General features: G+C 57.9%; 1 protein-coding gene across 1 annotated transcript in view; it reads left to right on the top strand.

Annotated features, from left to right (window-relative positions):
- The first annotated feature begins 666 nt into the window (after window positions 1-666).
- TAFA5 (TAFA chemokine like family member 5) overlaps window positions 667-14,848 on the top strand; it is a 173,781-nt gene continuing 159,599 nt past the window's right edge. Inside the window, exon 1 of the mRNA XM_043441238.1 lies at window positions 667-922. Coding sequence (XP_043297173.1) covers window positions 811-922 — 112 coding nt within the window. The 5' untranslated portion in view covers window positions 667-810. The remainder of the gene's footprint in view (window positions 923-14,848) is intronic.

Here is a 14,848-nt window from a genome sequence, read left to right as displayed (position 1 = left end):
TGGGCACCAAGACGACTCACCGAGGCCAGGGCGGTGGGCAAAATGGGGGGCTCCTGGGACGTGTGCCCAGTCCCACCTGCAGAAAGGAACGGCCTTCCCGGTGCCGGAACTCAGCTGACTCTGCGCGGGGCCAAGGTTGTGCTGTCCGGGGATTCGAGGACACCAACATTCAACCCCGAGCAGGGATGATAAGGCCCATCTTGGGCAAGGGTCCAAAGACCCCTGTGCTTGGAATGAAGCCCGGCCCCCCCACCACCACCCCCCACCCCCGCAAGGTAGGGGACCGAGCACCGCAGGCAGGGGAGGATACGGGCGCCGAGGGCTGGCGGGCCACCCGGCCCGGTCCGCAAACTTTGCGCTGGCCGCCCGTCTTCCCCGCGAGGGGCCCCGGACTCCGGCGCGGCGGGCCGTCTTTGTCGCCATCCAGAGGCGCGGCTCGGGCGCTTCGTCCCCTCCGCCGCCTGCCTCCCCCGCCTGTATCAGGGCCCGCGTTGGGCCCCCGCGGCGCCGGGCACGCGCCTCGGGAGCGCCCCTCGCCTCGGTAGCCCGCGCGCCTGGCTCGGGCGCGCAGCGACGCCCAGAGCAGCAGGGCCGGCGTCCCCGGGCTCGGCGGGCGCGGGCGCGGGCGCGGGCTCGGCGCGGGGCGGGCCGGCGCGGGGCGCAGTGGGCCAGAGCCCGGGCGCGGCGGCGGCGGCGGCGGCGGCGGAGGATGGCGCGCGCGGGGCCCGCACGTGGAGGCCGGCGCGGGGGCGCGGGCAGGGCCGGCTGCTGAGACGCGCTGCTGCCCCCCGCGCGGGCGCCGCGGCTTCAATGGCGCCATCGCCCAGGACCGGCAGCCGGCAAGATGCGACCGCCCTGCCCAGCATGTCCTCAACTTTTTGGGCGTTCATGATCCTGGCCAGCCTGCTCATCGCCTACTGCAGTGAGTACCGCGCGGCCCGGGCCCCCACCCGGCCCTCTGGTCCCGGCCCTGGCCCCCGATCCCGGGCCGTGGCTCCGGCGGGGCGCCCCTCGGGCCGCCCGGAGTCCGTGCAGAGTTGCGAGCTCAGGGCGCGCGGTCTCCCGGGTCCCGGCCGGTCCTCCGTTGGGCCAGGAGGACGGGGGTCCGGCACTTCCCGAGGCCGGCGCCGCCGCTGAGCCTCCCTCCCCCGACTCCGGGGCAGGGCCCGGGCGCCAGGCCCCGGGTGGCGCGGCGCGTCCCTACGCGGCGATGCCCGCGGCTGCCCGGCGTACCGCCGCCGCTCCCGGCCCAGGCCCACGATCCGAGCTGAGCCGGCGGCTTCTTGGCCGAGCCGCGCGCTCCGGAGGCGGCGGAGGGTCTGGGGCGGGCGGGTAGCGCTGCCGGGGGTGGCGGTGGAGCGCCCTGCCGGGGGCTTTCCGCGGGCGACACTCGCGCGGGGAACGCGGGGGGACGCGGCGGCCGATTCCGGAGCGGGGCGCCCGCGGCAGGAGCGGGGCTCGGGCTAGGACGCGCGGCTGGAGCTGCTGCCTTGCAGGGAAGCAGGCTCTCCGGCGCTCTCCTAAAAACAGAGAAGTGAGGGGTGGGGTGCCCGCTGCCGCCGGCATTTCGCGGGTAGTGTCCGGGGACCCGAGCCGGGTGACCCCCGTGGGTCTGGCGCGGGGCCGCGGGCTCGGGGCTGGGGTGGCACGGTTTGGTGGGCGCCCGGGGCACAGGCTGGGGCTGGGGTGCCAGTAACAGGCTGGGGTCTGCCTGGGTGCGTCGGGGTGCGCTGTGTCAGGGGCACTGGCTGGGCACTGCGTGAATGGGAGGTGGTCGGACATTGAGCCTAAGGACTGGGGTGGGGGTGAGTGGTCAGTGCTCCAGACATGGGTTCGCGGCTGGTTGGGGTGGGTGGGGAGTGGTCAGCGTCCGGGCATGGGTTCCCAGCCGGAATGGCGAGGGCTGGGGGTGGAGTGGGTTTCCCCCACCAGCCGCCTGGCACAGGGTCCGGGTCCCTTCCCACCCCAGAAGGAGGAAGGGACAGGCGCTGAGGAACACCTGTCATGGAGAATTGCCATGGGCGCGGGAGGCGATGGAAAAATATGGATTCTTTACAAAAAAAAAACAGAGAGAGAGAGGCCAGCGGTGTACCACGCTCCCCGCCACCACCTCGCAGCCCTCCCTCGGCCTCCTCGCTTCCAGCCCGAGCCTTCGCGCTCTCCAAAATGGGACCGCAGCAGGCCATGGAGACCCTGGGCGCTAGGGTGCCGAGTCCTGGGACAGCCCCCGCCTCCAGCCCGGAACCCTGGGGAATCCGTGCTCAGAGCGGGAATGGTGCTGCCGGTCTGAGCCGGCTTGTGCATTTCCCCACAGTTGCCGGCGCGCTGAGGCAGCGGTGGGGAGGGGTCTCGGGCCGGAAGGTTGCTGCCCCGCCGGCACCGCATCCCCGGGGTGCACCCCAAGGGCCTCTCCCCGTGTGTTCCCGGGCTGGCTGCCTGGAGGCGGAGGGGGTCTGGGGCTTGAGGGAGGAGGCCTGTGTCCTCTCCCCAGCTCCCTGCGGCCATCTCGGGACCCTGGGGCAGGGTCCCGCAGGCAGGTAGACTCGATTCCCGAGGAGGTGCCATGTGGATGCACTTCCTGGTGGTGGCCGGGGAGGGGGCACACCCACAACCCGCCGTGTTGGGAGGCGATTTGTGTCCCTGTCCGCGACTGCCAGCCGCTGTCCCTTGCTGGCTCTGGGGACGATATCCCTATGAGAACGCAGCAATCACAGGCTGACTGGGGAGGCAGCCCTCTGGGTGGGGAAAAGAACAACTGCTAATTGTTAAGTGTGTGACACCTCCGCCCATGGCTTCAACACTTCCCACCTTGGGTGCACCGGCCAGGGCCCTCCTTTCTCGCCTTCTGCTCTGCGTGCAGCCTCTGCTCACCCCGCCCCCGCGCCAACACTGCTGGAACCTGAGGGGGACCCTCTCTCTGCCCGTCCTGACACTCACACCTCTGCCAGAGGCCGCCTGCTCCCGGGGGGGTCAGAGTGCACGGCGCCCGCTGCTCAGACACTTGGTGGAACCCGAGGTCCCGTGGGGCACTCAGGCTGCCTTTCGGAAGCCTCCCGGGCATTCTAGAAACAGCTCTTCTACCAGGATGAGGACATGTGGTAAAAAAAAAAAAAAAAAATCTTATTATCCAGAATGGCAGAAATCATTAATAGCAGAAGCTTGGGTTCACCACATTTTTATGGTTGTCTCCATGGAATGCGATAATTGACAATAAGATAACGTTTGTGGACACACCCCATTACACCAGAAGGCACTTGGAGAAATTAAAACCTTTCGGTAAAATACAAAGTAGACATATGCACTTGGAGAAATTAAAGCATGGCACTAAAATACGAAATAGACATAATAATAATTGATAGCTTGGAACATCAGTCTTGGAGGAAAAAGAACCCCCCCCTTCTCTTTTTTAGAATTGATAAAGCAAATAAAATTCAAATGGAACAGTTGCATTTCATTCTCTTTTCCAGTATATCTGGGATGAAGAAGAATAGTTAGCATCCGTGTTTGTAAATTGTTTTTGTTATCAGTCGGGATTTTTATTACCCGCAATGTTGTTGTGTTTTGGAGATCTATCCGTGTCATTAATTAGGGAGACGGATAGCTCACCATGCAGGGTTCAGTTATCCTGCCTGTTCAGTCTGTGCATTTTGCTGCAGCACAAAAGGTGTTCACTTCCTGGCACGGCTGAAAGAAAACTGGAATATTTCCTGGCCTGGTTTTCAGTTAGGGGTGCTCTGCTGTTCTTGGCCCCTGAAAGCCTGGCTTTTTTGCAGCCTGCTGAGCTTCATGTTTAAGGACACGGGCTCCACCCTCCGGCTGGAGGAAGACCTGCAGTCCACCAGTTAGGTTAGTTGCTATAGTGACACAGCCTTGTCATTTTCTCCTGTTGGGGAAGAACTGCCAGGAGAAGCAGAAAGGGGAATGGGGCCCTCGATGGCTTTCTTTCAAGATGCGTACTCCGTGTCTGTGTACATTCCCGTCACAGCAGGACTGGGCGCTCGGCAAAGAGGCGTCCTGGGGAGGTGAAGAGCTCGGATGAGACCCTGAAACTCTCCCTCTCCCTGGTCTGGGGAGACCTCTGTCCTTGCGGCTTGGAAAGCGCTGGCCTAGGTCCTCTTCCCCTTAGCATATCCAGAGCCAAGAGGTCTGTCTGGACTCAGTTCTTGGCTATGGTGGGACAGCTCTGGCCAAACCGGAGTGGTTTGCTTGTATGCCGTGCTCATCCTAAGACCTCAGAGATGCCGTCTCTCGTGCTAGCTTGCAGCATTTGTGGTTCAGTCACTAAGTCGTGTCTGACTCTGCGACCCCACGGACTATAACACACCAGGCTCCTCTGCCCTCCACTGTCTCCCGGAGTCTGCTCAGATTCGTGTCTGTTGAGTTGGTGATGATATCTAACCATCTCACCCTCTGCTACCCTCTTCTCCTTTTGCCTTCAGTCTTTCCCATCATCAGAGTCTTTTCCAATGAGTCAGCTCGTCGCATCAGGCTGTAATAACAATGAGAGGGGAGAGTGGTGAGCGAGAGGCTGCCTTAGGACCCTAAGCCTTGACTCGGTATTCGTGTGCGGCATTTAATCCGAAGGTGAGGAAGGCTGTGCTTTCATGTAGACTGTGAGTCCCCTGTTTGCACGGGTGTGATGGCCAGCCATTCCTAGCGTGTAAGTGTTGGGAGGAAAGTCTGTATTTTAAAGTACAAGGGAGCAGGGTGGGAGAGGCAGTGTGGCTCTGGTTTTGACTTTTGTTTTCTGAATAAATCTCATCAGGATTGAATGGTAGCTTCAGGTTAAATCTCACGTCATGGTTCTCACACAACTACGAGAAGAAACTACAAACAACTTCTGAATTGTTGTTGATCCATTAGAATACCAACCAAGCGTAGGCTCTCTGGTGCTGCGTGTTCTTTACAAATACAATTTATTGCATATTTAGGAGAGATTAGGCCACTTTCCTGCTGTTCACATTTTATTTCTGGGGTTTTCCAAGAGGTAAAATTGAAAGTACTGGAAAGTTAATGAAGTGATGCCATTCAGAAGTTTATTTCTTGTCTTTTTGGTTTTTTTCCCTCGTACAGAGTTTTTTATTTGATGAATTTCTGGCAGGAGAAGATGTGCCCCGTGTATTTCTTTCAACCACATAGAGATAGGTTACCTGTTGGTGGGTTGTGTGTTAGCGGAACTCCATGCTCAAGGATGGGCGTGGGGAGGGCCGGGGTTGCCCCCGCAAGCCAGCCGGGCAGATCGGTGCTCCCCCACCCTTCCCCTCGATCCCCTAGTCCCCCAGACAGGGCCAGGAGGGGCCGCACCCTGGCAGGACTCCCCCGAATGGCCTCTCACCCCTCGCAGCGAATCCAGGGATCAGCACACACAGGAAGGAGGCCACGTGCCACTGCCAGCCGAGCCTTGGGCACCAGGCGTCCGGGCTGACCCGTGCCCTGGAATTCCTTGCTCCAGACCTGCCCCTCGACATTGCCGGAGTGATATATGGAGACCGGTCTCTGTGGCATGAAGTATTTTCAGGTGACTTTTATGGGCGTAATTATGGGAAAATGTTATGATAATGTGGCACTAGAAAAGGGAAGAAAAGCAAAACATTAAAACCCCCATTTCTTTATATAGCTCCGCAGCTGCGTTGATTTAGAAGGGCTTGTTTTTGCATTAAAGCGGTGGTGCTCTGGAGTTAATGACCTCCACCGCATGCCACCTGTCACCCAGAGCCCTGGGTGCCGGCCGAGTGGCGGGGAGGGGAGAGCGGCTGACGAGGGGGCCGTGGGGCAGGTTCCCGTGTGCCTGGGGGCGGCCTCGGGCCTGCGGACTGTGTGTGTTTGGAGGACTGTGGCCTGGGCTGGCTCCCGGGGCCGAGAGTGCCTGGGGGGTGGGGGGTCCGTCTGTCCCTGCAGCCTGTTACGCCATCCGTAGGCCCTGGAGCTGGGCCAGCACTGCTCGGCCTGGCCCAGGGCGCCCACAGCGCCCGGGAAGCCTCCAGCGGCTGCCTGCTCCTCCCTCCAGGCGCCCCTCAGCGCGGGTTCCAGGTCCGGGCACTGCAGGGGCGCTGATGGAAGCTCCCAGCAGGCCGCACACTCTGTCTCTGTGGCCTGGCTTCCCGCAAACGTCCTGGCCGCTGGCAGTGGATCTGGGCAGCCAGCCCCATCCCTCCTTCACCCCGCGAACGTGGTGGAGGGTGCCCGCAGGCTTTGGAGCGCTTCCTTATCCGTGATAGCAGCTGGCAGGAGTTGGGCGTGGAGTCGCTTTTGTCTCCACTGAGGCCGGCAGGACTCCAGCTCCCCTGGGGTCTCGCCGTGTCCTCGGCATGGGGCCTGGGTCTGATGGGATGGCGGTGCCGTGGTGAGATGGCCCCGGGGACGCTGCAGTCCTCTCGCGGTGTTCCCGCCTCCTGGTCCCGGGTCCCGCTGTGGGGTCAGCCTCCCCCGAGAGGGCTGGCCTTGGAGGGACTCCACCCGAGGACCCGGCTGTCTTTCCAAGCGTGTTAAAGGAAGCAGGAGGGGTGCAGAGCCAGCCCCTGCATCTCTGCCTCTGTGCGTTCGTGGAGTTGGGGAGTGTGTGGACGCAGCGACGGGCGAGATGGTGGCCTCCTGGGCTCGCGTCCCGGGGGCGCCAGATGGTCCACACCACGTCAAGGCAGCTGAGGAGGGGGCACCCGGTGGGCCGGGCACCCCGTTCTGGGTCCTTGCCCGGCCTCTCTCAGGTCACAGCCCATCCCAGCCCCTCGGCCCCAGGCTCTGGCCCTGAATCCCCTTCCATCCCTGGAGCCTTCCCTGGCCCTGCCCGTCTCCACCAGGGCCCCTGTGTTGAGGACAGCCTCCGGCTCTGACCCTGTGCCCAGCCTCCTGGAAGTCCTTCTCCAAAACACCCCTCGCCATCCTCCAGGTCTGTCTGCAGGACCGTCAGCGGAGTCCCCCTGCACACATCAGCGTCATTCTCGGAGGGCCACTGCCTCCAGGCTGGCCGCCGGGAGCACCCCCGCGGCTCCCCTTAGAATGGAGCCGCACCCTCCACTCCTCCCTGCGAACATCACTCCGGGCCCCTGACCTCCCCGCTGACCTTTCCTGCCCAGGGAGGTCCTCTGCGCCCCTCTGTCCTGGGCTGGCGGAGTCCTTCTGGGGCCTGCACCCTGGGCTCCCTCCGTGGAAACGTGTGTGTGAGCTAGTTCTCTCCTTCACACCTGGTCTCATGGGAATGTTCTGCTGCCCTGGGGCCCCTCCCGCAGTAACTGCCCACTCTGCTGTCGCGAGTGCAAGGCAGGAACCTGGAGTTGGACTGGTCTCCGGAACACCCCCGGACCCATGTTGGAGACCTCCTCCTGCAGGAAGCCTCCCTGAGCACGCCACCTCCTCTGCGCGTCCACGTGCTCCGTGTCTGGCGCGATGCCGGCCCCAGCCCCACCCCCGTGTCCCGGTCACAGTCGGCCTCTCCAGGGCGGGGTGCTCAGCTCAGCACCTCTGGTTTCCCGACGGCTGCATAATGGCTTTCCCAGAGAACAGGCAGAATGGGGTCCCTGCAGAGGCAGTGTGGGGAGCCAGGGCCCCACACTTCTCAGGGCACCCCATCGTCCAGGTGGGTCCTGTCTACCCATCTTGGCATCTCGAATGTCCAGCAAGAGAGGCTGGTTCACGCGGTGGGGCAGGTGCCCCCGGGGTCCTTGCTGATGGCCTGTGACGGGCGGCTTTCTCCTGAGCTCACTTGGGAGAGTCCATCTGACATTGCGGAAAGTCAGCACCAGCCTTACGCTCATCTCAGCTCCCTTGTTACTAAAATCCACTGATGACGGGGTGATGGCCGGTCTTCCTGGCCTGGCTGACCTGACCGTGAGCAGGTCGGCTGGAGCTGGGCCAGGTCCGGAGTCTCCTGCCCTGAGGTACCTGGGTGACGTGGGGCAGAAGGGCATTGCCGGTTCTCCAGGACCTGACTTACATCTTACTGCTGAGCGCTGAGGAAGGTGGTTTCAGAGCACACCCACGGCCTGAAGCCTTGGGTCTGGGGGAACCTGGGCCGTTCTCCGGAGGCCTTTCCTGTGAGGATGCTGCAGAGTTGAAATGCTGATGCGTCCGCGCCACCCTGGACGCCGCTGGACGCAGGTGAGCGGCCTCTGTCTGGCTCTGTCTCTAAATTATGTTTCTCTGTAGCAGCTCCATTACCTGGTAGCACTTCCCCGGATATACTAAATGCCATTAATGGGTTGATAGGGCTCGTGTTAATTAATTGATGCTAATTTATGGTCCTCGCGGCCGCACCGGTGGCTGGAGCAGGCTGGCTGCGGAGCCAGGCCGGGTCTGCCCCGAGTTTCCCTGCATCCGTCACGTCCTACGCACGCAGGGGGCTCTGGGGCCCTGACGGGGTGGCATGCGGGGAGGCGGAGGCTGGCCTGGGCACCCAGCACCTCTGAAACCCTCTCGCAGGCTTAGGCCTCCCGACACCAAGGTCCCAGCGATGTGGCAGCCCCTGTGCCTCTTTACAGAGACTCCGACCGAATCGAGATTAGTGTTCTGTGGTCAACAGAAATGCATTTGCTGGCGGCCGTCGGTGTTCGGTCTGTCTTAGCTCAGTGTTCATCGTAAGGTTCCGGGATGAAAAGGGGGCAGCTTCTAGAGGCAGGGGCAGCAGGAGCCCATGCGGGGTGGTGGGGTGGCAGCCGGCTGCCTCCAGCTCTAAAGCCGGGAGCGTGTGGAGGGGATGCACATGTCTTCACTGGATGCCGTCGTCATGGAGATCTGCAAGACACTCTAGTTGCCATCACCATCTCAGGTGGTCAGAAGGTTTCTGTCTGTGGCACCCTGGGAAGTGGGCAGGACACCCAGAAACCTCTGTCCCCTCAGCATGTCAGCCCTGTCTCCTGGCCATGAGCCTGCCTGCAGGGCCGGGACTCTCAGAGAACAGTCTGCACACTACAGGCACGTCCCTTGTGATCACGGCCCCGGTTTGGCCCCTCAGACCTGATTCCCTGTGTGCTTCCCCTGTTTTCTTGGGGCCATGAAGGGGCAGGCACTTCTGAGAAACAGAGAAGCCTGATTGCGCACTGCTGAGCAGACAGGACAGACTGGAGTGTCCTGGATGGACTCTCTGGGGCCTAGAAAGTTCCCTGGGCGGGCCAGGCCACCTGTGACGGTGGACGCTCCGTGCAGCCTCGTCCCCTGCCGGCTCTGGGCAGGACGCAGCTCTGGCTTTGGGTGGCCAGGGCCTTCGCCAGTCAGATTCTCATCGGAGTGGCTGAAGCTTCAGCACATCCTCTCCTGGGATCAGACAGACACTACACGAGAGGGTCAGGAGCTGGCCCGGCCCTGCAGGGCCTCGTGGGCTCGGACTCAGGGTCCTCGGGGCCCATGTTTGCCGAGCGTGGCCACGTGTGAGCAGGCCCAGGCCTCGTTCCTGTGACCTGGGCTGGTCTGGAAGGTGGGGGCGTCTGCATTCACAGCAGCAGACAGGAGCTGCCCGGAGGCAGGGGCTCTGGGCCCGCCGGCTCCTAGCCGTGTGGGCTCTGCGATTACCCTGGATTGCGACCCGCTCTGGCAGGACCTGGGCTTCCCCGTGGTCATGCTGTCCTTGTTGCTGGGCCAGGGCCTGCAAAGAGCAGCTGCTGCAGGTGACTTACCTGGGCTGACCCTGTGGTCAGCCGTTCACACGTGTGTATGAACAAGGCTCCGATGCGAATGTAGCTGACGGGGGCAGGCGGGGTGGACCTGGGGTGGCCCACCTGCTTTGACCCTGACCTGGAAGACTGGCTCCGGCAGGTGTCCTTACCTGCATGAGGAAAGGTCCTTTAGCAACTTTTTAATCCAATGAAGTTCCGAGAGGAGACAGGTCGTCCAGGCCCCGGGGCACTCATGGCCGACGCCTCGTCTTTCTGCCTGCCTGTAACCCCGATGGAGGCCTCATTTGCCCCTGGACTCTCCCCTCTGCGGCGCCTCTCACCCTGCCCCATCCAGATCCCCACATGGAAGCCTGCCTCCAGGGTCCACCCCAGGGTCCCGCAGGAAGCCCCCAGCCTTCCCCAAGCCTGGCAGACTCCAGCTCACAGGGCTTTGGTGACCGAGGCTGGACCTGCCGCGTGCCATCACCCCAGGGCTTGTCCACGCAGTGAGGCTGCCTGGTTCCCACGGGCCGTCCTGGGAGAGGTGGGCACCGGCCCTCCTGTGCCGCTCAGCTTCAGTCCTGGTGGACGGACAGACCGCCAGGCACCCAGCAGACAGTGTCCACTTGCTCCTGGGTCTACCTGGCAACCTTCCCAGCTCGATACTTCTCTTCATCCTTCTCTTCATCTTAGAGGAGAGTGGGACTCAGGGAAGTCAGGGGGTGCACCCAGGGTCCCAGTGAGGGTAGGTGGCTACCGGGCAGGACCTTCTCCTGGGGCCCCCAGCCTGGTCCCAGGGGGCCCGGGAGGCTTGGAGAGGGGATGGGTGACGCGGGGGAGAGATCGGGGAGGGGAGCATAGTCACAGCGGGGGCTCCCAAATGGGATCTCGGAGGCCGTTGCGGGGTCCCTCCAGCTGGCAGGCTGGGGCCAAGGGTGTGCACCAGGGAAACTTTGGGTGCTTGCGTGCCTTGCAGACTTCCTGCCCCAAGCCTCCCGTGAGCTCACTGGGCAGGGCAGTTATGAGCCCCGTGCCCCTCTGTGGGCATCTCTGCTTGCAGTTGGGACACACATTTGCCTTTGGAGTTGAACCAGTTGCATCTAGAAAGCCCCAGCGCTCAGGAACCCGCACAAAAGTCCATAGCCCTCCCAGGAAGGAAATTTCTTGAGCCGCTGCTGGGTGTCAGACAGGTGCCTGTCACTTCTTGTGCTTCGTGACATCCAGTCCTTCCAGTGGGAGATGGGCAATGTGACTTCCTTTTTATAGAAGAAAAAAGTGAGGCTCTCAGAGGCCTCCCAGTCTTCCCACCGTGACTCCCAGTCTTCCTGCCGTGGGCAGAGGCTGGGAGGTGAACCTGGGTCCGGGACTCCTCAGGCTTCCCAGGTGGCGCTAGTGGTAAAGAACCTGCCTGCCAGTGCCGGAGACATAAGAGATGTGGGTTTGATCCCTGGGTCTGGACGATTCCCCTGGAGAAGGAAACGGCCACCCACTGCAGTCTTCTTGCCTGGAGAATCCCATGGATGGAGGAGCCTGGGGGGCCGCAGTCCATGGGGCTGCACAGTTGGACACGACTGAGGCAACTTAGCACGCACACACGCAGGACTCCTTGGCTCTAGGTCTCGCTGGTGACCTCTGAGACAGCTGCTGCCCCCCGAGGTGTGGGATCTGGCGGCTGCCAGCTGCCTGACCAGGGCCACACCGCGCCTGTGGTGCTGTCTGGGGACTGAGGGCCGGTGTTTCCCCAAAGGCAGCCTAGCAGCCTTGGCGTCTGGCACCACGTCGGCAGAACCGTCAGCCTCAGCATCCCTGGTGCAGACCGCTGCCTCTCCCAGTGGGTCAGGGTCTCTGAGACCATCCTCAGGTTCAGGAAAGCTGTGACAGTCATGGGGATGGCTTGTTAGACTGAAAGGGCCCAGATTAAATCGGCAGGAGGGACAGGTCCACAGAGACACGGCCTCCAGGAGAGACCAGGGTGGCACAGAAGGGACTCAGTTCCCCAGCGAGGACGTGGGACCGCCTGGGGTGTCACCAAGTGGAGCTTACCTGAGCCCTGGGGCCTGAGTGGTTGCTGGGGCCCACTTGACGGGCAGGCTCCAGTCCCCTCGATCCTAACCAGGAGAAAGAGGAAATACGACCTGCGAGGCGGTGGAGAAAAAGGAACCCTCTTACACTGTGGGTGGGAATGCAAGCTGATGCAACTTCTGTGGAGAACGCTATGGAGATTCCTTGAAAAACTAGGAATAAGACCACCATGCGACCTATCAATCCCACTGCTGGGCATGCACCCTGAGGAAACCAGGACTGAAAAAGTCACCTGTTCCCCGATGTTCATCGCAGCACTAATTGCAACAGCTAGGACGTGGAGACAGCCTAGATGTCCATCAGCAGGTGAATGGGTAAGAAAGATGAATGGGTAAGAAATACACTCAATGGTGTATTACCCAGCCATAAAAAGGAACACATTTGACTCAGTCCTAGTGGGGTGGAAGAACCTAGAGCCTGTTATTCAAAATGAAGTCAAAAAGAGAAAGACAAATACCATATACTAATGCATATCTGTGGATTCTAGAAAGATGGTACCAGTGATCCCACGTGCAGGGAATAAAAGGAGACACAGACATGAGAACCGCCTTTTGGACTCGGTGGGAGAAGGAGAGGTTTTGATGATTTGAGAAAATAGCCTTGAAACTTATACATTACCACATGTAACATGGATCGCCAGTGGGAGTTGATGAATGACGCAGAGAATGTAAAGTCAGTGCTCTGTGACAGCCTGGAGGTGGGGGGGATTCAGGAGGGAGGGGAACATGGATGCCTGTGGCCGACTCATGTTGACGTATGGCAAAAGCCGTCCCAGTGTTGTAAAGTAGTTTTCCTCCAGTTAAAATTATTAACTAAAAAGTATGAACTGACCAATTGCCAGTAATGAAATTGAATCAGTAATTTTAAAAAATCCCAACAAACAAAATTCCAGACCAGATGGCTTCCCAGGCAAATTCTACCAAATGTTTGGCGAAGAGTTTATACCTGTCCCTTTGAAGTTATTCCAAAAGTGTGCACAGGAAGGAATATTTAACAAACTCATTCTATGAAGCTAGCATCACCGTGATATCAAAACCAGACAAAGATATCACACAAAAAATTTACAAACCAATGTAATTGATGTACATAGACATAAAAATCCTCAACAAAATCCTAGCAAACTGACTTTAGTGATACATTAAAAGGATCATACATCGTGGTCAAGCGGGGTTTACTTATTTCTCAATATCTGCAAATCAATGCAGATATACCACATTAACAAATTGAAGAATAAAAGCTATATGGTCATCTCAATAGATGCAGATAACTTTTGGTAAGAGGGTTCCCTTTTCTCCACACCCTCTCCAGCGTTTATTGCTTGTAGACTTTTGGATAGCAGCCATCCTGACTGGCATGTAATGGTACCTCATTGTGGTTTTGATTTGCATTTCTCTGATAATGAGTGATGTTGAGCATCTTTTCATGTGTTTGTTAGCCATCTGTATGTCTTCTTTGAAGAAATGGGGCTGGTGCGCTGGGAAGACCCAGAGGGATGGGGTGGGGGGAGGGAGGTGGGAGGGGGGATCGGGATGGGGAATACATGTAAATCCATGGCTGATTCATGTCAATGTATGGCAAAAACCACTACAATATTGTAAAGTAATTAGCCTCCAACTAATAAAAATAAATGGAAAAAAAAAACTTTTGGTAAAACTTAACATCTTTTTATGATTAAAAAAAAATATTCTCCAGAAAGTGGACATAAAGGGCACCTACTTCAACATAATAAAGGCCATATATGACAGACATATAGTTCACATCATACTCCATGGCGAAAAGCTAACAGCGTTTGCTCTGAGATCAAGAACAAGACAAGGGTGTCCACTCTCAGCACTTTTATTCAACATAGGTTTGGAAGTTCTAGCCGTGGCAAATCAGAGAAGAAAAAGAAATAAAAGGAATCCACGTTGGAAAAGAGGTTAAACGGTCATGGTTTGCACACAACATACTACTGTTCATAGAATATTCTAAAGATGCTACCAGAAAACTTCTAGAAGTTATCAATGAATTTGTTAAAGTTGCAGGATACAAAATTAATATACAGGAATCGGTTGCATCTCTATACACTAACAATGAAATACTGGAAAAAAATTAAGGAAGAAATCCCACTTGTCATTGTAGCAAAAAGAATAAAACATCTAGGACTAAACCTACCTAAGGAGGCAAAAGACTTGTGCCCAGAAAACTAGGAGATACTGATGAAATACCCTGAAGACGACACAAACAGATGGAAGGATATATCACATTCTGGGATTGGAAGAAGCAATATTGGTAAGATGACTGTATTACTCAAGACAATCTGCAGATCCAGCGCAATCCCTATCAAAATGCAATGGCAGTTTTCACAGAACTAGAGCAAATAATTTTAAAATTTGTATGGAAATACAAAAGACCTTGAATAGCCAAAACAATCTTGAGAAAGAAGAACATCACCAGTCCTGACTTCAGACTATACTGTAAAGCTACAGTTATCAAAACAGCATGGCTTTAGCACAAAAACAGATACACAGATCAATGGAATGAGATAGAAAGCACAGAAATAAACCCACACACTTATGGTCAATTCAGTTCAGTTCAGTTCCGTTGCTCAGTCATGTCTGATTCTTTGCGACCCCATGAACCACAGCACGCCAGGCCTCCCTCTCCATCACCAACTCCTGGAGTTTATCCAAGCTCATGTCCATCAAGTCGGTGATGCTGTCCAACCATCTCATCCCATTCTCCTCCCGCCTTCAGTCTTTCCCAGCATCAGGGGACTTTTCCATTGAGTCAGTTCTTCACATCAGGTGGCCAAAGTATTGGAGCTTCAGCTTCAGCATCAGTCCTTCCAATGAATATTCAGGACTGATTTCCTTTAGGATGGACTGATTGGATCTCCTTGCAGTCCAAGGAACTCCCAAGAGTCTTCTCCAACACCACAGTTCAAAACCATCAATTCTTCTTCACTCAGCTTTCTTTATGGTCCAACTCTCACATCCATACATAACTACTGGAAAAACCAAACTTTGACTAGACAGAGCTTTGTTGGCAAAGTAAAGTCTTTGCTTTTTAATATGCTGTCTAGTTTGGTCATAGCTTTTCTTCCAAGGAGCAAGCGTCTTTTAATTTCATGGCTGCAATAACCATCTGCAGTGATTTTGGAGCCCCCACAAAATAAAATCTGTCACTGTTTCCATTGTTTC

This window comes from Cervus canadensis, chromosome 21 (genome assembly GCF_019320065.1).
Source record: "Cervus canadensis isolate Bull #8, Minnesota chromosome 21, ASM1932006v1, whole genome shotgun sequence".
NCBI lineage: Eukaryota > Metazoa > Chordata > Mammalia > Artiodactyla > Cervidae > Cervus > Cervus canadensis.
This window is presented reverse-complemented; position numbering and strand designations above follow the sequence as displayed.